General features: G+C 42.9%; 1 protein-coding gene and 1 long non-coding RNA gene across 3 annotated transcripts in view; one reads left to right on the forward strand and one right to left on the reverse strand.

Moving 5' to 3' along the window:
* The window catches only part of SAMD12 (sterile alpha motif domain containing 12), a 388,682-nt gene extending 369,540 nt beyond the window's left edge, over positions 1 to 19,142 (reverse strand). The window contains 2 exon segments of the mRNA XM_057734974.1: positions 18,976 to 19,117; positions 19,119 to 19,142. Coding sequence (XP_057590957.1) covers positions 18,976 to 19,117; positions 19,119 to 19,142 — 166 coding nt within the window.
* Positions 19,143 to 19,749: 607 nt separating this feature from the next.
* The window catches only part of LOC130854511 (uncharacterized), a 220,653-nt gene continuing 217,306 nt past the window's right edge, over positions 19,750 to 23,096 (forward strand). The window contains exon 1 of one of the 2 annotated variants that reach the window (XR_009054034.1): positions 19,750 to 19,852. This is a non-coding gene — a long non-coding RNA (uncharacterized LOC130854511). Of the gene's footprint in view, positions 19,853 to 20,111; positions 20,234 to 23,096 lie in introns of those variants that run through there. The other variant, XR_009054035.1, reaches the window with a different exon arrangement.

The following is a 23,096-nucleotide window of genomic DNA, read 5'->3' on the forward strand; positions in this document are numbered from 1 at the left end:
CTATTAAGATTTGCTAGACTGACTCATGTTACACCAGGTACAGCCAATAACCTACATAAAGCCCAAGAGGAAACGCGAACTTTCCCAGGGGTGATCTACTGGGTGTATCAGAGTGGCCTACTTGTTTAGTGGCAACAGAATGGGCACTGAAGTCATCTGACCTTGGGCTTGAATTCTTGCTCCATATTTACCAGCTGGCGATTTGGGGGAAATTATTTAATCTCCCTGGGCCTCAATATTGTCATGTAGGAAATGAATATTCACAACCATCTCATAAGATTATCGGGAACAGGCTATTCAAAACCACCAGTTTGGTCTGAGCCCCATCAGAACAGTCCTTGGCTATCAACCACCAGTAGAGCTGCACCAGGGTATGCTGGCTAAAGAGCAACCCCAGCTGCTAATATCAGCAAGTGCCTAATAAATGTTAGCTATTATTAGTCTTAGCTTCTCTCTTTATGATTTTTTCTTTCTATGGTAAATAGGAAGAATTTTCATACTTGAAAAAAGTGCTTTTAAATATTATTTTAATATAACTATTTAGAAGTTATAGAGAATCAACAAAATACTGGGAGAGAAAAAGAGGAACTCATCGCTTGAGCCAGAGATTAAGTGCCTCCAGAGAACTACATGACCTCAGGCCCCATTCTGACTTCCTTCGTCCATAAATTCTTGATCCCTTTTAGAACATCCCACTGCAGACTCGGCACTGTGCCATCACTTCCAAATCACAGCAGCAATGACAGAAGCCATGATAAAAAAGACTTGAGACACCAAGTTCTAAATCTAAGCTCTGTCACTAATGAGTTATATGATCCTGGGCAAGAGAACGTTCGCATCCTTATTTATGAAATGGGAACAAGAGAGCCTGTTCCAGCTGCCAAAGGGTCAGCTGTGGCTCAAATGAGAAGCTGTACTTTGGAAGGCATGGAGTGCTGTGTCAAGCCAAGGGCGGTATGATTGCAATGATGATGGCCTTGGGGTGAGCCCCAGCAAACGCACAGGTGCCAAAGCTATCAGCTATTGGGTTTCAATTAAGAAACCCTGGCCAGGCAATGCAGGTCAGAGGGAGGCAGAAGCTTCATGGGGTTGTAGACAGGCACTCAGCAAGCAACAGACCGAACATCAGCAAGGGAAAGTCACTCTCCCTTACCATTAGAATCAGGGACAATGGCCTCAGCACCCTGGAAACCTAAATCTTAGGGCCTTTAAAAGCAGAAAGGAAAAGGGTCATCTGAGCGGCGCTGCTGGCTCCGGAGGCAGACTTCTGAGCTTCCACCTCGGGGTGCCAGCCCCTTCTTCCCCTCCCTTTCTGTCACCTTCTCCCGCTGTTCTCCACCCTGCCCATCCCAGTGCCCTTCCCGGGAGCTACCTCTTGCCAAATCATACCTTGACCTCTTCTTCCCAGGTTCCTGCCACCAGGCAGTAACAATTGAAGGGAAATCTTTAGTTTTCTTTTCATCCAGATTCCCGCTGCCAAAGGGAGCTTAGAGACTTAAAGAAATCTTGATGGCCAGACGATTGGCAATTTCCCTGACTACTGGCTCTCTCTTTTCATTGTCTTTCCGATTGACTTACCAAAAAAAAAAAAAAAAAAGCAGAAAGGGGGCAGGAAATAGAAGGAAATGGGAGAGGATGTTCCCATCTTGGCAAAACTGTGAAGTTGGCCAAGTTTATTTTCAGCACCCTTCCTTTCTGACATCACTCCTACTTGCTGTTATTTTCCTGAAACCCCAAACCAGGCTGTAGGATCAGAACGCCCTGTGGTATCTGCTGGCTGGCCTGTGTACCCAACCCCTGCTCCACAGGCAAGAACCCACCAAAGCCAAACCTCTCCAGAAAAGGACTCATGTTCTGAAAATTTATACCCTCCCAACATCTGAGAATTAGAGGTCCTCCCATTCCATCCCTGTCCTACCTGGAGTTAGCTATTACAAAATAAATTCATATACAAGAAACTGTCAGTGACCCACATGCTCTCATAGAGCATCCCTTAAAAAATTTTATTGATATAATTGACATAACAGTATATTAGTAGGTGATTTAATAGCCTCATTTTTAAATAAAATTCTGAAGATGACAATGTCTTAATCCAGTATTCCCCAAGGTGACCTACTTAGGAAACTGGATGGACCTCTTTGGTTTTTAATCAAATTCCAGCTTTACCATGTATGAAATTGAGTGACCATAGGCAAGTTACTTAACATCCCTGTGTCCCTTTTGTTATTTGTAAATAGGGATGATAATCATACCTACCTCACAGGATTCATGTGAAGATTAATGAGTTAATATATGATAAGTAGTCAGAACAGTGCCTATCACATAGTATAGGTATGAATATTTTTAATAGCCATGTTTTTATTTCATAGTTACAACACTCCTTACCTATACCACCCACCCCTTCCAGAAAGAACACCTTCTCCAAGAAATAATACATCTAAACATCTAAACTCCTGATGGCCCTTGCTCTAATGGTTATCTCTTTTATCTTTTGTATCTTCAAAATCTCCCTCTCCACTGGGTGGATGCACACAGTCTATAAATACTCTCAAATATTTCATAGCTTAAAAAAAAAAGAAGCTTTCTTTGAACTGCTTCCCATCTAGGTTAGATGCTGTCTTCCTTCTTCCAACTTCTTTGACCTTGATCTCTCCTTTCTATAGCTATTTCTCCCTTCTTTCCACTTACATACATTTTCTTCCCATTTCTATAATTTGCATCAAGAGTAGCTTCCTTAACACCCTTGAAGTATTGAAATGGGAAGACAAATCCACATTACATCAGAATGCCAACACCCCAGGCACTTCTCAGCACACGTCTCACTGGCTGTCTTAGTGTATCAGGTGATGCCGAGATGCTGCACTCTGAAATGGTACCCCTACCTCCACGGGCTGCTTCTTGCCATCTCCTTCAGCCTCCTCTTCCTTATTTCATCCCTTAAACACTGCAGGTGCCTGGTGGTCATGCTATTCTCACAGGAGATCTCCCTCTCTCACCCACCTATATCCGCTTGCCTTAGATATGTACATAGAAGGAAGTGAGAAGTACAACATGTGAACATGTGGAAACAAGGCCTTGGAAATGGGAAGACCAGCACAAACAGGGGAGGGCTTCAAGGTGCATGGTGAGCCAGCACACAGCTGCTCGCCTGGTGCCCCAATTATCAGGGAAGGCTCCAGGAGAAAAGGGGTGGAAGGTCAGCCTGGAGCAGGAAGGCAGTGACAGGCTGGAAAGGTCCCTGGCTGTTAAGGAGTTTGGGATTGATTTTATTGGCAGTAGAGTGTCCCTGAAGACTTGGGAGCAATTATGTGGCTACCACACCCTATAACTACACAATCTCAAGTCCCATCCTTTTTCCCCCCATGAAATATTTCTCACATCTGCTCCTCTGTTCCTTTCTTTTCCTGTTCTTATTATTACTCCAGCTTGTTTTTTCAGTTTCTCCAGGCTACGATCAAACTTTCCATAGCAGTAAAACCTTAAAACAAACAAACAAACAAAACCACCCTATAAGAATTTCTAAAGGGGAGTCCAGGGCCGTGGGAGGGCCATTGCTGTGGGCATGGTGGCTCCTCTGAATGAGAGACAGCAGAGCCCTCTACACCGCCCACCTAGGCCATATCCATACCATTTTTACTGGGATATATTCACAACCCCAGCATTGAATCTGAAGCAACTGTAAGCCCCATGAGGGGAAGGTTCATAGCCTTACATTCTCTTATATCACTAAGTGAATGCCATTCACAGAGCTGTGCTTATTAGAAGTGCACAATGAATATTTATTATCCAAATAAAATAGAAATGCACACTAATTTGTGCTGGGTACAGAAGTGAATTTGGAAGCCCGCAGGGGAAAACAGCAATGACAAAAACTCGAAAACCTTGGGCTCCTTACACAGAGGGAAGCTAAAGTGTAGAGAGCCAAGATCAAGATAAATGCCTTCCTAGAGATTTGATCTAAAAACCTGGAAGAGTTTTCCCTATTGTAGAGCCCAAATAAGCAATGTTTTGTTTATTACACTGTTTTCCCCCCTTAAATTATCAATGTTTCCAACAGACAGCTCATAAACCAGAACCAAATTACCAAACTGAAACAAAACCAGAAAGTAACACAAGATGGTGAAAAAACATGGACTCTGGAATATGGCAAAGTTGGCAACAAAGCCCCGTTCCACCATGAATTAGCTGTGCGAACTTGGAGAAATTACTTATCTTCTCCGGACCTATCTTCTCTCTCAGCTATTGGCTGGGAAAACCACCTATCCTATTGCATTATGAAAACTAATGTTTGGAGAATGGCCATCAAGAGGATGGCTCAGAGTAGCCAGTAGTAACTAACAAAAAGATGTTAGTTCTCTTGCTTACTCAATAAATAGCTGTGTGCTTTCTGTATGCCAGACATAGTTATAGGCACTAGATACTTATCAGAATAAAAAAATCAAATGGATGTTCTCATGGAGATCATTATACTCATCCTTGATCCCTGGAGAAGAGAATGAAAGCCCCAGTCCCTTTTCCCATGAAAAATACACATAATGTCCACATACATATTGTGCAAATAGTTTAAGGGCCTCAAGTATTCCATGAGACCTTCGGTCCCCTCTTGTGATCTTAGATTAAGAATCCTGTCCCCACACCAGCATCTCCAAAAATGCTTATTAAGAATGACACAGACCAGGAGAAGAATCAAGATGGCAGAGTAGGAGGATGTGCGCTCACTCCCTCTTGCAAGAGCATCGGAATTACAACTAACTGCTGAACAACCATCAACAGAAAGACACTGGAACTCACCAAAAAAAAAATCACCCCACATCCAGAGACAAAGGAGAAGCCACAATGAGATGGTAGGAGGGGCACAATCGCATTAAAATCAAATCCCATAAATGCTGGGTGGGTGACTCACAAGCTGGAGAACAGTTATACCACAGAAGTCCTGAGGGTTCTGAGCCCCACGTCAGGCTTCCTAACCTGGGCGTCCAGCAACAGGAGGAGGAATCCCCAGAGAATCAGACTTTGAAAGCCAGCAGGATTTGACTGCAAGACCTTCACAGGATTGGGGGAAACGGAGACACCACTCTTGGAGGGCACACAAAAAAGTGTACTCACCAGGATCCAGGGGGAAGGAGAATTGACCCCACATGAGACTGAACCAGACCTATCTCCTGGTGTTGGAGGGCTGCCTGCAGAGGTGGGGGGCAGCTGTGGCTCACCAAGAAGACAGGGGCACTGGCAGCAGGGGTTCTGAGAAGTGCTCATTGGCGTGAGCCCTTCCAGAGTCCACCATTAGCTCCACCAAAGAGCCTGTGAGCTCCAGTGCTGGGTCGCCTCAGGCAAAATGACCACCAGGTTGGGAACACAGCCCCACCCACTGGCAGACAAACAGATTAAAGTGTCACTGAGCTCCATCAACCAAATCAGAGTAAAGTTTTACTGAGCTCCACCCACCCAGCCCAACCCACCATCAGTTCCTCCCATCAGGAGACACCAACAAGCTTCCTAGACAGCTTCCTCCACAAGAGGGAAGACAGCAGAATCAAGCAGTACCATCAGTATTTCATCTTGTGGAACTGAAAATCACAGCCACAGAAAGACAGAGAAAATGAAAAGGCAAAAGACTTTGTACCAGATGAAGGGACACGATAAAACACCAGAAATGAAGAGGAGATAGGCACTCTTCCAGAAAAAGAATTCAGAATAATGATAGTGAAGATGATCCAGGACTTTGAAAAAAGATTGGATGCAAAGATCGAAAAGCTGCAAGAAATGTTTACCAAACACCTAGAAGAATTAAAGAGCAAACAAACAGATATGCAACACAATAACTGAAATGAAAAATACACTAGAAGGAACCAATAGCAGGTTAACAGAGGCAGAAGGGTGAAAAAGTGACCTGGAAGACAGAATGGTGATCATCACTGATGCAGAAAAGAATAAAGAAAAAAGAATGAAAAGAACTGAAGACAGCCTAAGAGACCTCTGGGACAACGTTAAATGCACCAACATTCGTATTATAGGGGTCCCAGGAGGAGAAGAGAGAGAGAAAGGACCCGAGAAAATATTGGAAGAGATTATAGTTGAAAACTTCCCTAATATGGGAAAGGAAATAGCTACCCAAGACCAGGAAGTGCAGAGAGTCCCAGGCAGGATAAACCCAAGGAGAAACACACCAAGACATATAGTAGTCAAACTGACAAAAATTAAAGACAGAGAAATGTTATTAAAAGCAACAAGGGAAAAATGACAAATAACATACAAGGGAACTCCCATAAGGTTAACAGCTGATTTCTTAGCAGAAATTCTGCAAGCCAGAAGGGAGTGGCATGATATATTTAAAGTGATGAAAGGGAAGAATCTATAACCAAGAATACTCTACCCAGCAAGGATCTCATTCAGATTTGACAGAGAAATCAAAAGCTTTACAGACAAGCCACAGCTAAGAGAATTCAGCACCACCAAACCAGCCCTACAACAAATGCTAAAGGAACTTCTGTAAGTGGGAAACAGAAGAAAGGGACCTACAAAAACAAACCCAAAACAATTAAGAAAATGATAATAGGAACATACATATCGATAATTACCTTGAATGTAAATGGACTAAATGCACCAACCAAAAGATACAGCCTGGCTGAATGGATACAAAAACAAGACCCATATATATGCTGTCTACAAGAGACCCACTTCAGACCTAGGGACACATACGGACTGAAAGTGAGGGGATGGAAAAAATTATTCCATGCAAATGGAAATCAAAAGAAAGCTGGAGTAGCAATACTCATATCAGATAAAATAATCTTAAAAATAAAAAATGTTGCAAGAGACAAGATAGGACACTACATAAAGATCGAGGGATCCATCCAAGAAGAAGAGATAACCATTATAAATATATATGCACCCAATACAGAAGCACCTCAATACATAAGGTAAATGCTAACAACTATGAAAGAGGAAATCGACAGTAACAGAATCATAGTGGGGGACTTTAACACCCCACTTACACCAATGGACAAATCATCCACACAGAAAATTAGTAAGGAAACACAAGCTTTAAATGACACAATAAATCACCTTGATTTAATAGATATCTATAGGACATTACACCCAAAAACAGCAGATTACACATTCTTCTCAAGTGCACATGAAACATTCTCCAGGATAGATCACATTTTGGGTCATAAATCAAGCCTTGGTAAATTCAAGAAAATTGAAATCGTATCAAGCATCTTTTCCAACCACAACACTATGGGATTAGAAATCAATTACAGGAAAAAAACTGTAAAAAACACAAACACATTGAGGCTAAACAATACGCTACAAAATAACCAGGAGATCACTGAAGAAATCAAAGAGGAAATCAAAAAATACCTAGAGACAAGTGACAATGAAAACACAATGATCCAAAACCTATGGGATGCAGCAAAAGCAGTTCTAAGAGGGAAATTTATAGCAATACAATCCTACCTCAAGAAACAAGAAAAATCCCAAATAAACAATGTAACCTTACACCTAAAGAAAGGACTTGCCAAAGCAATTGGAGAAGAAAAAGAAATAAAAGTAATCCAAATTGGAAAAGAAGTAAAACTGTCACTGTTCACAGATGACATGATACTATACATAGAAAATCCTAAAGACTCTACCAGAAAACTACTTGAGCTAAACAATGAATTTGGTAAAGTTGCAGGATACAAAATTAACACACAGAAATCTCTTGTATTTCTATACACCAACAATGAAAGATCAGAAAGAGAAATTAAGGAAACAATCCCATTCACCATTGCAACCAAAAGAATAAAATACCTAGGAATAAACCTTACCAAGGCGGTAAAAGACCTGTACTCAGAAAACTATAAGACACTAATGAAAGAAATCAAAGAACACACAAACAGATGGAAGGACATACCATGTTCTTGGATTGGAAGAATCAACATTGTGAAAATGACTATATTACCAAAAGCAATTTACAGATTCAGTGCAATCCCTATCAAATTACCAATGGCATTTTTCACAGAACTAGAAGAAGAAATTTTACGATTTGTTATGGAAACGCAAAAGACCCTGAATAGCCAAAGCAATCTTGAGAAGGAAAGACAGAGTTGGTAGGATCAGGATTCCTGACTTCAGGCTATACTACAAGGCTACAGTGATCAAGACAGTATGGTACCGGCACAAAATCAGAAATATAGATCAATGGAACAGGATAGGAAGCCCAGAGATAAACTACGGTCAACTAATCTATGACAAAGGAGGCAAGGATATACAGTGGAGAAAAGGCAGCCTCTTCAATAAGTGGTGCTGGGAAAACTGGACAGCTATACGTAAAAGAATGAAATTAGAACACTTCCTAACACCATACACAAAAATAAACTCAAAATGGATAAAAGACCTAAATGTAAGGCTAGACACTAGAGGAAACTAGTGTTCCTCAAACTCCTAGAGGAAAACATAGGAAGAACACTCATTGATGTAAATCACAGCAAGATCTTTTTTCATTCACCCCCTAGAATAATGGAAATAAAAACAAAAGTAAATAAGTGGGACCTAATGAAACTTCAAAGCTTCTGCACAGCAAAGGAAACTACAAGCAAGACGAAAAGACAACCCTCAAAATGGGAGAAAATATTTGCAAACGAATCAACAGACAAAGGATTAATCTCCAAAACATATAAACAGTTCACCCAGCTCAATATCAAAAAAACAAAGAACCCAATCAAAAAATGGGCAGAAGACCTAAATAGGCATTTCTCCAAAGAAGACATATGGATGGCCAAGAGGCACATGAAAAGCTGCTCAACATCACCTACTATTAGAGAAATGCAAATCAAAACTACTATGAGGTATCACCTCACACTGGTTAGAATGGGCATCATCAGAAAATCGATAAGCAGTAAATGCTGGAGAGGGTGTGCAAAAAAGGGAACGCTCTTGCACTGCTGGTGGGAATGTAAATTGATACAGTCACTATGGAAAACAGTATGGAGGTGCCTTGCAAAACTAAAAATATAACTACCATATGACCCAGCAATCCCACTGCTGGGCATATACCCAGAGAACACCATAATTCAAAAAGACACATGCACTCCAATGTTCACTGCAGCACTATTTACAATAGCCAGGACATGGAAGCAACCTAAATGTCCATCAACAGATGAATGGATAAAGAAGATGTGGTACATACATACAATGGAATATTACTCAGCTGTAAAAAGCAATGAAACTGGGACATTTATAGAGACACGGATGGACCTAGAGACTGTCATACAGAGTGAAGTGAATCAGAAAGAGAGAAACAAATATCGTATATTAACACATATATGCGGACTATATAAAAATGGTACAAATCAACTGGTTTGCAAGGCAGAAATAGAGACATAGATGTAGAGAACAAGCACATGGACACCAAGTGGGGAAAGCGGGGAGGGTTGGGGGTGGGATGAATTGGGAGATTGGGATACCAAATTGTACACTCTAAATATATGCAGTTTATTGTAAAAAATTAAAAATTAAAAATTAAAAAAAAAAAAAGAATGACACAGACCATGTGTTAGATTCAAGGCCCCATTTCTAAGTTATTAAAAAATACCATCCAAGGGAGGACAGTAGGAATGTGGATGTTATCAAGTGTCCCAGAAGAATCTTAAAGGAAACACTACCTAAGCAGATCTATCTTCAGAACACCTGCTTTTCCTAAGCTTATCCACAGTATTACAGGACTAGAAATCAAACTCTGCTGGAGACTGGCATATTAGATACTCAATAAATATCTGTGAATAAAATGAATAATATTCGACTTCTAAGCTAAAGGAAGTAAACGCTATATCTACTTAAATTTCCTAGATGACTTAACACCAAATGGTAATCCTACAGTTTAACCAGGCACATTTATTTTTTTACATTGTGGTTAAGTTTTCTCAGAGAGCAGAAAAGAAACAGAAAGTAAGAACTCAGGCGTCAGAATGTACTGGCACACACCTGATGCTAATCTCAGAGACGGTGGGGGGAAAAAAGTGTGATGACTCAGCCAAGGCCAGGAGTTGGATGTCCATTCCTTGGCTACTGGCTGCTCGCTCTCCTCCACCTATAAATCACTGTCATCATGGAGGCAATTAGCAACTCCAGACAAAATCAAGTGCAAAGTACATCTACAGAAGCCTGGTTAATATTATATTTTCACCTCCATGTAATGCACAGGCACCTTCTCAAACAAAAAACACAAAAGCCCTAAACTGATATTTTACAACCTCAAACAGGGTAGCACAGTATTAAGGCTACCATGTATCATAGGAATTCTGTAGCTAACCCAAATTCAAATATCCCATTCCACGGTCCCAAACACTAGTGGGAAATCCTGGAAAGCCTAGTGTGTCCATACCCAAATTATACCTCCAAGACATCTTTTGCATTTGGAAGCAATTCTGTTATCAGGCTCTCTACCCAATTTATGGCTGAGCAAAATGTGGTCTTTGGGAGTACTGCCTTGGTTCACCTGCAATGTATAAAGGGAGAGCTCATGACCCAGTTCTCAATCAGAATCACACACAGGCACAAAACAAGCCAGGTCCCTGCCACACTCAAAATTTAAATCACTCTGGACGTTGAGTCAACTAGCCTTTTCTTAGGCTTCATAAAATGGAGTCCTTGGCTCCACTGGCAACTTCCCTTGGCAGGCAAGACCAATTCCTTCCAGGGACAGGCAAGTATTTCCCACTCCAGTATTTAAACACTTTCCATGGCCTCTCACACATGGTCTTCCCTTTTTTGTCTTCATGTTCTTACCCAATTTTCCTACAAAGGTAAGCCCTCCCTCATCTAGGCTGCTTTCTGTATCTGTTTTTCCAAAATACCAAAAAAAAAAAAAAAATCAATATCCAAAACTTGATGGCAAATTCCTGTTACTTTGTATTATAAAAGGGAATTCACCCAGCTTTCTTTTGGATGCAAGACCAGTGGTATTTCTAGGCTATACCCATTCTTGAAGTCTGGACTAACCTGGAAACCAGGGTATACATTTGCCATTCCTACACTTGCATGCGCTTCTGTAATACAGCTCAAAGAACCCACTTCTGGAAAACTGTCTCCTTCTAATCCCATCCAACTGCCTGCTTAGTCCCCATTAGTGTAATTCTCTTATTCTTGTGAGGCCATCATTACCAGAAGAGAATCAGTAGAGGAAAGAATTCAAATTGAGAAAAATGCATGTGAGACACAGTAACTTTAGAAGATAGCCTGACAGTTTTTTATAAAGTTAAAACACATTATGACTCCAAAATTCCACCCCTAGCTATTAATACAAGAGAATTAAATGTGTTCACATGAAAACCTGCATGCAACTGTTGATAATGATTTCTTCATAATTACCCCAAACTGGAAACAATCCAAATGTACAACTGGTGAATAAACTGCGGTACATCCATTCAATGGAATATGACTCATCAGTTAAAAGGACTGAATGATCGATACATGCAACAACATGCATGAATTCAAATGAATTACACTCAGTGAAAGAATTCAGACTCAAATGGCAACATGGTATATGATATATAACTTTCTGGAAAAGGCAGATGTATAGAGACAATTCAGAGCAGTGTGTGTCAGGAGCTGTGAACAGAGTAAAGGGTAACTAAAGAGCACAAGAACACTTTTTGGGGTATAGAAATTGAACTTGATTGTCTTGGTGGTTACAAGACTGAATACACTGTATACATTTGCCAAAACTCAAAGAACTACAAAAAGGTAACTTTTACTAAATGTAAATTATACTTAAATAACCTGAATTTTAAATTTTTTAAAGAACTAATATAGAACATGGAGAAAAATCTTGAAATAGGGACTCAAGTTTCAAAACTTAATAGTGAAACAGTCTGAATGATACTTTATCTTGACGGAGAAACTGACAAGTTTATCTCCCATTTAACCAAACTTATAGCTGTAAATGTATGTTAACTCTTAGAACCACAACAAAGAAAATCGTTTGTTACATAATTCCTGTAACAAGATGTATGTCAGTGGGACAAAACATTTTTCATTTCATGTTTGACTTTTCACAGTCCATTTATAAAGGAGATCATTTTTTCCCCAAAGTATTAAATTTCAGGGCATCACTTTTCACCAAAGACTTCTCCTAATCCTTAGGTGGTTTAATATTTTTCTTTGGTTCCTACCAGAACAGTGCCTTAGGTCAATTTTCTCTTCTTTAATGGTTACCTGGCCTAACTCAGCCAAATCTTAATTGGGTCGCAGCTCTGTGATTCCGTCAGTTTTCCAATGTCACTTTCACAGAGTCCATGAAATGTTTTCCTCTTTTTGCATGATCTGAAATTTCTCTTTGCAGTCAGTTTACATACACATTGTATGACTGGGTAATTATCAGGCCACCTAAGAGAGCCTGACCTACAAAATTGCGGGTGTTAAGTGAAAAGTAAATTTTTGGTGGGGAGAGATTATTTGAGTGTTGAGTCTCTAATGAATAAATACACTCATATTATCACTTTTACTTCTCGCTGTTACCTCATAACTTTAGGGCATTACGGGATGAATACATCAAATACTACACTTAAAAGTGAGGAGGGCTTTTATTTTGCACGTTATATTTTGTTGGTCTTACCCCAACTCTGAGGATCTCCGTTTCTTTATTAGCAACTACCATTATACCAGACACTGTATGACCACACGGCCATAAAAAATGGCTTAGATGCTTTTTTTTTGGCCACGCCATGTGGCACATGGGATCCTAGTTCCCCAACCAGGGACTGAACCTGCGCCCGCTGCAGTGGAAGCACAAAGTCTTAACCACTGGACCACCAGAGAAGTCCCATGGCTTAGATGCTTTCTTAAATGTGGCAGGAAGACAAGGAGAGACAGCGCCATCACCATCATCTTGTCAAATGTTTACTTACTGTTATTGAGCAACTACCAAACCAAGTCCTAAGAGCTTTGATACTGATGAACCCTCTCAACATGCCTGTGGGGTCATTACTAGTAATATCCCCATTTGACGCATGAGCAGAGGCGTCTCAGAGCTGCTCACGCTCACAGAGCAGGTCCTCAGCAGGGCTGGGGCTCGCACCAAAACTGCCTGCAGCGCTTATACGTTTAAAGACAGCACTGTGCGTGCTACAGCCCCCATGGTGAGGCACCAGCATGCCTGAGCCCATTCTGCACCCACGGCCAATCCACAAACATCAGATCTCTGAAGGCTTGGTATTTACGGGACAGAATAGCACCAAACCCCTGCTAGAGCACGAAGAACAGATGAGAAGCAAAGGTATTAAACTTGCCAGCTGGCTCCTCTCAGTCCCAGGTGCCCTTGGAAAAAGACTGCAGAAAGAAGGCAGTGGCTGCCCCTGTCACCTGACAACTGCCACCCCTGTGTGCTCTTCCCTTGGGAGGCAAGCTATACGAGCAGCTTCTTGCACCCACGCTTTAGAAAAATCAGACTAAATATAGCCAAGTTTGCTCTCATGAGCCAGCTCTGTGCTGGTAGTGCTGCTACATCCATATCAGAAAATTGAGGAGGAATCAGCTTGATTTACAGGAGAACAGCTTTCCTTGCTTGCTCTTGTGGTTACAAAAGGACCGCAGGCAAGATCCAACTGGGCTGCGGGGAGTGCTGGAGATCTGGCCGAGCAGACAATCAAGCCCATAGGAAAAGGAATGTACCAGACATGACAGGAGCATCCTCATTCACTTTCCTGCCCATAGAGGGCTGAACAACCACAACCAGGGCTTGGGCAGGGGAAAATCCATTAGGTAGCACACATTCCACATAAGCCCTCTGTTCTATGCCCTTCCCCCATTCCCCACCCATCACATTGTACTTAACAGCTTACTCAAATGCTATTCCCTTGGTTAGGCCATCCTATCCCGTCCAGCTGAACTAAATGCTCCATTTGTTCTCAGACCTCCCACGTTATGTTGCTTGTACTTTTATTTAGCACTGATATCATCCAGCCTAATCTGAATCTCTGTCTCCAGCAAAGTGGAGGCAGAGGAAGGCTAAGCTTCCTTCTTTATCAACTGCCCCCTGAATCTAGTCAAGTTCCTTGCACACAAGCAGTGCTCTCCTGCTTATCGATAGCAAATACAAAACCTGCCTGAATGCCAGGGAAGGAGAGTTTGCAATTTTCTTTTCTTTCTCCTGATTCATTAAAAGCGCAACATCTAATGCTCACTCCCCAGGGTTCAGGCACAGGTTTCAGATCCCCAGCTGTCCCTCCTGTGATGTGTCCCCACAGCATCTACTGTGACTCACTCAGCCTTACGGAGCATGCTACACTGGCAGAGGTTCTACACCATCTCCCCCTTGTTAGCACCAGCCCTGGTTCCTCCTGGCCTAAGAGCACAGCAAGATAGACAAAGAAGGGTGGCCTGAAAAGAATTAACAAGGGTGGGGCCAGGTAACAGCAGGATTAGACAGAAGCCCTGTCTGAACCAGTTAGAGGTTAAGAGGAAGAGCTGGGAGGGGCAGGAACTCTTGCCTCAGCAAGTGTAGAAGCAGAACTTGGGGCCCCACTTCTCCCTCATGCACAGTCACTGGACAGGAGTTTTCAATGATGGGCTTTTTATTCACCAAGCTCATGTCCTAGAACAGAGTGATGGATAGAAGCTGCTGCTGCAGGAAAGTCAGATCTTGTGGGCTAGAGGACAAAATAAATACTAGAAAAAAGAGCAAAAGACACTTGGTGAAAAGTGAAATGGAAGAGAATCGAGTAGCAGGCAGCTGAACACTAACACCAGGATGCTGCCGGGAGCCATGAGGGAAGCACGTGGACAATCGCACTGCTTTCACAACATCTACTCTGAAAATGAACACAGCTGGGAGTTCTCTTTGAAGGGTGCACGGGGGCTACCACAGAAATCAGAAGCACTCATGAGCCAACCCATTCATTCATTTGGTCTGCTATTCATTCATCAATTTGTTTGTTCAACAAACTTCACGCAGTCTACCATGGGCCAGGCATAAGGCACCCGCGCCTGCCCTCAGAAAGCACCACCAAGTAGAACCACACGTAAACTATGTTCTCAACATGGAAATGCAGTTAGAAAAAACTGGAGGCGAGCTAGCACCAGGAGAGCTATTTACCTCCTTGCTTCCTGTGTCATGGGGGGCAATCCAAGAGGATGGCACTGTTGGTCTCTCTCTACTCTACGGGCTCTGCTCTAGCAAGGAAAAGACGAGCAGTGACATGCAAGCCTGGGAGAGGGAACATGCACCCATAGTTCGGGCCTCTCTCCCTCTGGGTCCCAGGTGCCTGCTGCAGGAGCCCAGCTTCTCTCTGCTGTCCAGGCTGCCAGTGTTACAGAGGCAGGCACTACTGCAAGCGGTAAACTCACTGCTGGGGTATAGTAGTAGCAAGTTCACTTTATCATCCAGCCGAAAGTCAGAAAAAATAACCCCTGGACCCTTGTAATCAAGATGACATCTTTATCTCCCATGGTGATTGTGACTCAGTTCTGAATGCCAGCAGGGTACAGAGTCATCGTTTACAACTGCTTCTCTTTGCCATGAGGTTCAGACCATCTTGTTTCCCCCGTTTTTCCCCAGCCATTGTTATGATGACTTACCCTTACAATATTTTGGTGACGGGTAGTTTTGCTACTCTTTTCTACAGGAGAAAAACTATAGAACTTGAGCACTGAATAATCAGAGGCCATTTGCTAAGCCAGTTTGTTCACTCTGGATGGAAAATGTGGCTCCCCTAGCCTCATGTCATTTAGAGCACACAGCTCTCCACTGGAAACCTTTCTGGAGGGGTGGTGAATATCAGGACTCATCTTTCTGCCATGGAAGAAGAGCTGTTATTCTATTAGATCTGGAATAGAAACACTATGTACAATATTTATCCACTCCATTTTTCTTATACAGCTGAGGATGAAGCAAGGAGGAGAGGAAATGGGGACCAAGAGTAGAAAAAGCCTTCTCTTGCTCTGGGGGCATTTATACTTCACGCGTGACGCAATCACTGAGGTCTGCCTAAGTGCCAAGCACCAATCTTGGAAAACAGAGGTGAATACAATACTATGCCTGATGAATCTACTTTTTCCCTCTCCCTGCAACCCATTAATGTTAGAAAACAGCACCTCAATAGACACACCTGTCTCTATAGTCTGTCCATGGAGAATGGATTACTCTTGGTTTCTCCAGGCTACCTCCTTTCTAGAGGTCCTCGTTCTCCGGCTATTCGGAGTAATTTCTTACAATGTTTTTTTTTAAAGGAGACAATGGATGCCAATACAATTTTAACCTAAACGCAGACCACAACGTGTTCTGTGGCTGGAAAGCACAGCTTTAAGCTGCCCATAAATGTAAGGCTTGGGTCACAACCAGATTAGGGAGTAGACATAAGATGCTGTAATTAATTCGAAGAAAACCTAACCCCAGGGCAGCCATAAAATCAACACAGGGCACCTCTTTTTCATGTTAGACTCAAAGCTACAAGTTCCATAAAATGAATGAGCCTCCTACTTGCTCTTAACACTTTCGCAAGTTCAAGCTTACTTAAGAAAACAGGTTATGCACTGTAAGCAAAAAACCTTCTAATCTGTTACTACTCACAAAGATTGGCACGAATAAGTGAAAATTCAGGATACAAAAAAGGTTCCAAACAGCATCGCTTTTTTTTAAAGGAGAAGGATGGGAGGGTACACAAATAACACTTACTGAGAATCCATGTTCTAGGCACCCTTAAGCTCTTTCCTTTATTTAGTCTTCACAACTTTAGTGGGACCTAAACAGTAGTATGCCCATTTTTTCCAGATGTAGAAACTAAACATCAGATGGTAAGTAACATATTATATATCCTATTCTATCTCCTCTGGCAAAATTCCTTATTCTCTAAATCAGCATTTCTCAGCAAGCTTGGGGAAACTGGTTGTTCCTTGGTCTTGGGTTGGGAGTTTTGTATGAGATGGCCACGCACTACAGGACTCTCAGCATCCTAGGCTCATGAGCAGAAAATATCAATAGCAGCCCCTGCATATCTCAAACATGCCCTAGGAGAACAATGTCCTCCTCAGATGAGAGCCACTGCCTTCAAACCTCTCAAAACTCCCTTATTTTACGGCATTTGGGCTTGTAAGAAAGCCCCCTGCACCCTTATGGAGTCAGTTACAAAAGTTCCATGGATTTATTTCTCATGCATTTCATGAGCATTTATTGAGTACCGATCATGGGTCAGGTAGTATACTACTGGCTGGGAGTATAAAGTCAAAGAGTACACAGTCCCTCTCCCAAGGGGTTGTAGTCTTAGAGTCAAGTGAGAGACATTAAGCATGGCAAGTGTTCGGATAGATGTAAGCATAGGTGCTAAGGAGACGTCATGCAAGAGGCACTTCCCATAGGCAGGGCGGAGCACTCAGAAGACAGAGGGAAGGGAGGGTTGAGACAGGATCCCAGAGGAGGTAAAGTTTTCCCTGAGCCTTGAAAGACCAAGTGAGATTAGCCAGGAAGGGCCAAGTTCAAACCAAGAAAACTGCCTTTGTAAAGACCAGAGATAGGAATATTTGCAGCCAAAGTTTAAAATACTCCCTTTATTCTTCAAGTTGGGGCCTCACTGTGATTCAAACTCAGGATCTCCTGTTGACTAGACAGGCACTTTAACCAAACAAGTCACTAGAAAATAAAATAAGCTCTCCACAGTCCAGGCATACTTCCTTTGAAAGCCTTTGTTTTTGTAAGGTCTGGCTTCACTGGTATAATAACCCATCAGACAAGAAATGTGACTAATTCTATACTTCTTCCAGCAAGCAGGAAATTGTTTTCAAGTACGCCATGGAATGGCAACCAGCGGGAGTGCCCTTCATTTGAGGACACATAAGAGTGGGGAAGAGAAGAGATAATGTCGTCTGAGGGGTGAGGTAGAGAGGTGCCAGTAGGTCAACTTGCCCTTGGCCTCAAGCTCAGAATGAACTTTATCTTGGTTATTTTTTTTTCCCATCTAAAGTCTTGTCTCAGTTATTATCAACTGTAACAATGCAAAAAGCCAGATTCTCATCCTATGATTATTTGTGCACTGAAAAGAAAACTTTGGTTATTTGTTTCTTCAAAGCCATATGTATGAGATTTATATATGTGTGTATAAATTTATATATACATATGTATAAATTTAAAAGCCAAATATTTAAGTATATTAAAGGTAGGTGGATAGGAACGCCCAGCTGGGGATCTCTGAACCTGAAACAGCTGAAAAGTAAGTCTCCTGAGTTAGTGGGCACTGACCACAGGGCTGGGTTGTTGCCACTTCACGTTAAGTAATTACAAAGAGAGCAAGAGTCATATTAGTTCAGTTGCTCTCACCTGGGGCAGGGAAGGGAGAGAGACGCCAGCAAGCCCTTGGAGCCTGAGTGCAAGAAGGAACCACAAGGAACAGGCTCATTTCCCCTTGGCAAGGAGCCTGTTGCAGCTGGCAGGCATGCCCTCTTTTTCCCACCCCCGTTTCCCCTCTAACCTGAGCCACACATAGCAACCATACCTCTGTAGGTGAACTTGGCTCCCGTTTAGTCCCATAGCATTTCATTTTATCATTCAGGCACAGTTTGCTCGTTTGACATCACAAACAGGTCTGGCCCACATATTTTCCCCCAGAAACTACCCTCAACAAGAAAGCCAGTCTTGCAAGGTGAGAGAATCTGAAATGAAAACTTGGGATCCCATAAAAACGCCTGTCCCCCGCTTTCAACCAGGAAGTTCAAAGGAGGCAGGCTCATTGAGCCCAAACTGCAAAGCCAAAGGCCAAAATTATAGGAGGAAAGAAGGTGGGCTTCCAAGAAAAGGATTCACCTCAATGGAAGAGGCTGGTTGTCCTTATCCCTGGCTGATTCCGTTTCGTTTCTCCAAACTTTGCTAACCTCGGGAGGGTTGTATAAACAGAGACAGGTGTGGGGACACCTCCACCCTCTGGGTACGGCTGCTGCTGTCGCTGCTGGGTACACACGACGAGGGGCCCTCGACCCAACGGCAGTCCATGCTTCCCGATGACGCACCTGGCGAGGGTCCTCTCCCACGTGTGGGGGGCAAAGCGAGCATCCCCAACCTCGAGGCCACCGAGCCCGCCCTGGCGGGATGCGGCAGCGAAAAGGGCACCTCGGGGCTGAGACCTCCAGGCGGTCTCTCCGGCTTTTCCCCCCATTTCCAGCACATCGTTTCGCATTAGGGACACTTCGCCTCCAACCCTAGAGTCCTGCGCATCTACATGTCTTCCCAAAGCAACTGAATAAAGCGCCTCCTGGCCTCCCGTGGTTCAGGTGAGTGCCAAGAGGTAAGAGGAACGGGCCCGCTCGCCACCACCCCCTCTCCTTTCCTCCCCACGTTCCCCAAGCTTCATCGGTGATGTGTGTATTGGGGTGCGCGGGTTAAGAGGGAGCTTAAAATGCCCAAGCGTCCCTTACCTTCCACAGCCATTCTCTCAGAGCTTCCCTAACGCATGCATAATTTTCTTGGCCGAGATACTCCTCCTGCCCCGCACTCCCCCCCTCCTCGCGCTTTCGCCTAAATATTCTGCGCTCATCTGCTCCAGGACCAACCTGCCGCGGTCACGCAAAGCGAGGCTGCCGGCTCCCGGCTCGGCGCAGAGCAGCCTGGGAATTGTAGTTTCCTCTCCTTCCTCCGACCCGGTAGAGCACCCTGAGTCCTGCGAAGGGCGCGGCCCCGCCTCCACACTGGGATGGCAGCTCCGGCTTCATCATGCACAGGCAGAGAAATCCCTCTTGGGGGCGAGGGGTCGGGGGGTGTCTCAAGAGTGGACCTGGGGACCCTGGGAGGTATCTGGGACTACGTTTCCCAAGATGCCGTGCGCTGGGTTTCGTTCCGCGCCAGGAGTTGAGACCCGTGATTGAGATCTTCCCTGTTGATTAGAAGAGGGTAAGCACCTGGCAGGGCTCGCGCGGGAGGCAGGATGCGGCGGGGTTCGTGGTGTGACCTTCTGGGCTTATCTTTGGCCTCCTTGGCCACCCAGTTAGAGAGGGAGCAGAGCCACCGGCCGGCTGTGCTTTTCCGCCTGGCCCAGAGAGCCGCTGCACAGGGTGCGGTTGAAGCTCGTTCCTCTGAGACCCGGGAGGTGGGCCAGGGAGAATCTTGCCAGGTGATACAGCTGTATTCTGATCCTCCAGGTGATTCCGGTGGCTAAACCTTAGCTTAGGGATGGAGGATGGCTTAAAAATACCGAACAGGTATCACCTCTAATCTGGGAACCAGGATTCCTCCTGAGGATGTCAGATGACGGAAACCTGTGTGACTTGCAAGGTAGGAGGCTTTCAGGGTAGTTGGCCTGGGAGCCCCTTGGCGGTCTGTGAGGAGGCCTAGTAACTAACAGCACCTGAGAGTGTTCTTTCACCTTAAGAACTTATGTCCTAACTCCAGGTGCTGGAAGTGCTATATGCAGACAGGAAAAAGAATCACGCGGAAGGCAGTAGAATTGCAGAACAGGTAAATAGTGATAAAAATGAAGTTCCCAGACTTTTTTTTTTTTTCATTCAACGTGTGGAAATACAGATGCAGTTGTAGATGGTAGAGGTGAGGGAATGGCCTTGGGAACAGAACTGACACAGGACTGCAGTAAGATATTTAAAGGTCTTGAGCTCAGAATTGCATATGGTACCACTTCCATCCAGACCCCAGCTCTTCTGCCCCCTCCTCCATATTTAATTTTTAAAGATATTACTCTGGAAAATAACTCTAAGGAAATTCAAGGATTCGATTCTTCCCATCATGATGACTACTTAGATTTTCTTTGTCCCTGTTGGTCATAATTTTTGTTAAACACTGAATAATTTTGTTTCTGAGTGTGTATGTGCACACCTGTTTTTATAGTCACCAAGTATGTGCTTAGTCCTCCTATTGGTAATATGGCTGTGTCTGGGTACTTTTAAAAATACATGTAACCAGTAAATGCTCTTGGTGATACTTTACCTCTGAGTTTATAGAGCTGTATGAAGTTCAAACCCAAGCCTTCCATCTTTGGTACAGTAGAGAGAGTCCTGTTCAGTGAGCCAAGCTTGCCATGGGCAAAATAATTTTTCCAACCTGATATGCAGGACAGCATTCCAAAATCCATAAGGAAATAAAATCCAGGTGCTTCTCTCCCAAGTATATACAATCACCAAACTGTTAAGTCTTTCTTTAGATTGAATAAATGTAAAGAAAGCCATGGGACAGGTAATATCAACATTTCTTAGCCTTGTCAGTGCATCAGCCTTTTACAAACACACATTCTTAGCCTCACCTTAGTCTCATAGAATCAAGGCTTCTGAGGGTTGGATAAGGACACACACAAAAAAAAGTCTTAAAAACCCACAGGTGAGGGAATTCCCTGGTGGCCCAGTGATTAGGACTGTGAGCTTTCACTGCCAAGGGCCCACGTTCCATCCCTGATTGAGGAACTAAGATCCTACAAACCACCAGGCCAAAACAAACAATCAAACAAACAAAAAATAAATAAAAATAAAAACAAAACCAAAAAACCACAGGTGATTCTACTCTGCAATGAGCCTACAACCTTGGTCTGTTTTCAAGCTTTTAAGGATATGGGTGATATTAAGTGTCACTGAAATCCATTTTTAATGAAAAAACTTCAACTCCACTCTTTAAGATCTTTCACAACTGATGTGCATTTCAGTTTGGGTTTCATTTTTAGCATGAATGTAAATAAGATGGGAAGGAAGGAAATATTAGTTTAACCACATGAAATAGCCAAACTTTTTTAAAACCTATATGTAGAGCAGTTTCATGTGCTTCAACCTAATAAAGGAGAAGCAGCAGTTAAGCAGGGGTTTTCAATCCTGGCTGAATGTTAACAATACCTGGGAACCTTTAAAACAAAACAAAACAAAAAACAGTTCCCATTAGAACGGCCAAAAGAAAAGAGACAGAAAATACCAACTCTTGGCAAGATTGTGGAGCAGTAAGAGCTCATATATACTGCGGTATTGTGTAAATTGATACAACCACTTTGGAAAAACCATTTGGTATGTTAAGCTGAATATATCCTTATCCTGTGACCCAGCAGATCTGCTCCTAGGTATGTACCAAACAGATATACATACACATCTTTCTTCAGAAGACATCTAGGAATGTTCATGGCTGCATTATCTATAATAGCTACAGACTGGAAGCAACCCAAGTGTTCATCAGCATGGATGGGATCCGTGAATTATGGTATCCTGTATGGCAGGCATCAGCAAACTGTGGCCCCAAGACAAAATGTGGCCCACCGCCTATCATTGTATGGCTCATAAGCTATGAGTTTTTACATTTGTAAATGTAAAAAATCCAAAGAAGCATAATATTTTGCAACGTGTGAAAATTGTATAGAGGTACCTACATGATATCTTCAGTTTTGCCTTTCAGCCTGCAAAGTCTAAAATATTTCCTGTCTGGCCCTTTACAGAAAAAATAGTGTGCCAAAGACTACTATAAAGTAATGAGAATGAATGCATTACATCCGTATACAACAAGGTGGATGAACCATGTGTATTAGTTATCTATTGCTGGTAACAAATCACCCTGAAATTTAGTGGCTTAAAACAACACCCATATTTTTTTTCTTTAAGAACTTTTATTGCGATACAATCGACATACAATAAATGGCATATATTTAAAGTGTACAACTTGATATTTTTTTCTTATTAGTAGCGTGTGTATGCCACTCCCAATCTCCCAATTCACTCCCCCTCCACCACCCCCCCTACCGCTTTCCCCACTTGGTGTCCGTATGTTTGTTCTCGACATTTGTGTTTCTATTTCTGCCTTGCAAACTGGTTAATTTGTACTATTTTCCTATATTCTGCATATCCCATATATCTTTTTAATTAATTTTTGTTGGAGTATAGTTGCTTTACAGTGTTGTGTTAGTTTCTTCTGTACAGCTAAATGAATCGGCTATACATATACATACATCCCCTCTTTTTTTTAATTTCATTCCCATTTAGGTCACCACAGTGCATTAAGTAAGTAGCGTTCCCTGTGCTATACAGCATGTTCTCATTAGTTATCTATTTTATACATAGTATCAATAGTGTATATATGTCTATCCCAATCTCCCAATTCCTGCCACCCGCCCTCTCCTTGGTATCCATACATTTGGTATCCATACTCCCAATTCCTGCCA

This window comes from Hippopotamus amphibius, chromosome 5 (genome assembly GCF_030028045.1).
Source record: "Hippopotamus amphibius kiboko isolate mHipAmp2 chromosome 5, mHipAmp2.hap2, whole genome shotgun sequence".
Taxonomy (NCBI): Eukaryota; Metazoa; Chordata; class Mammalia; order Artiodactyla; family Hippopotamidae; genus Hippopotamus; species Hippopotamus amphibius.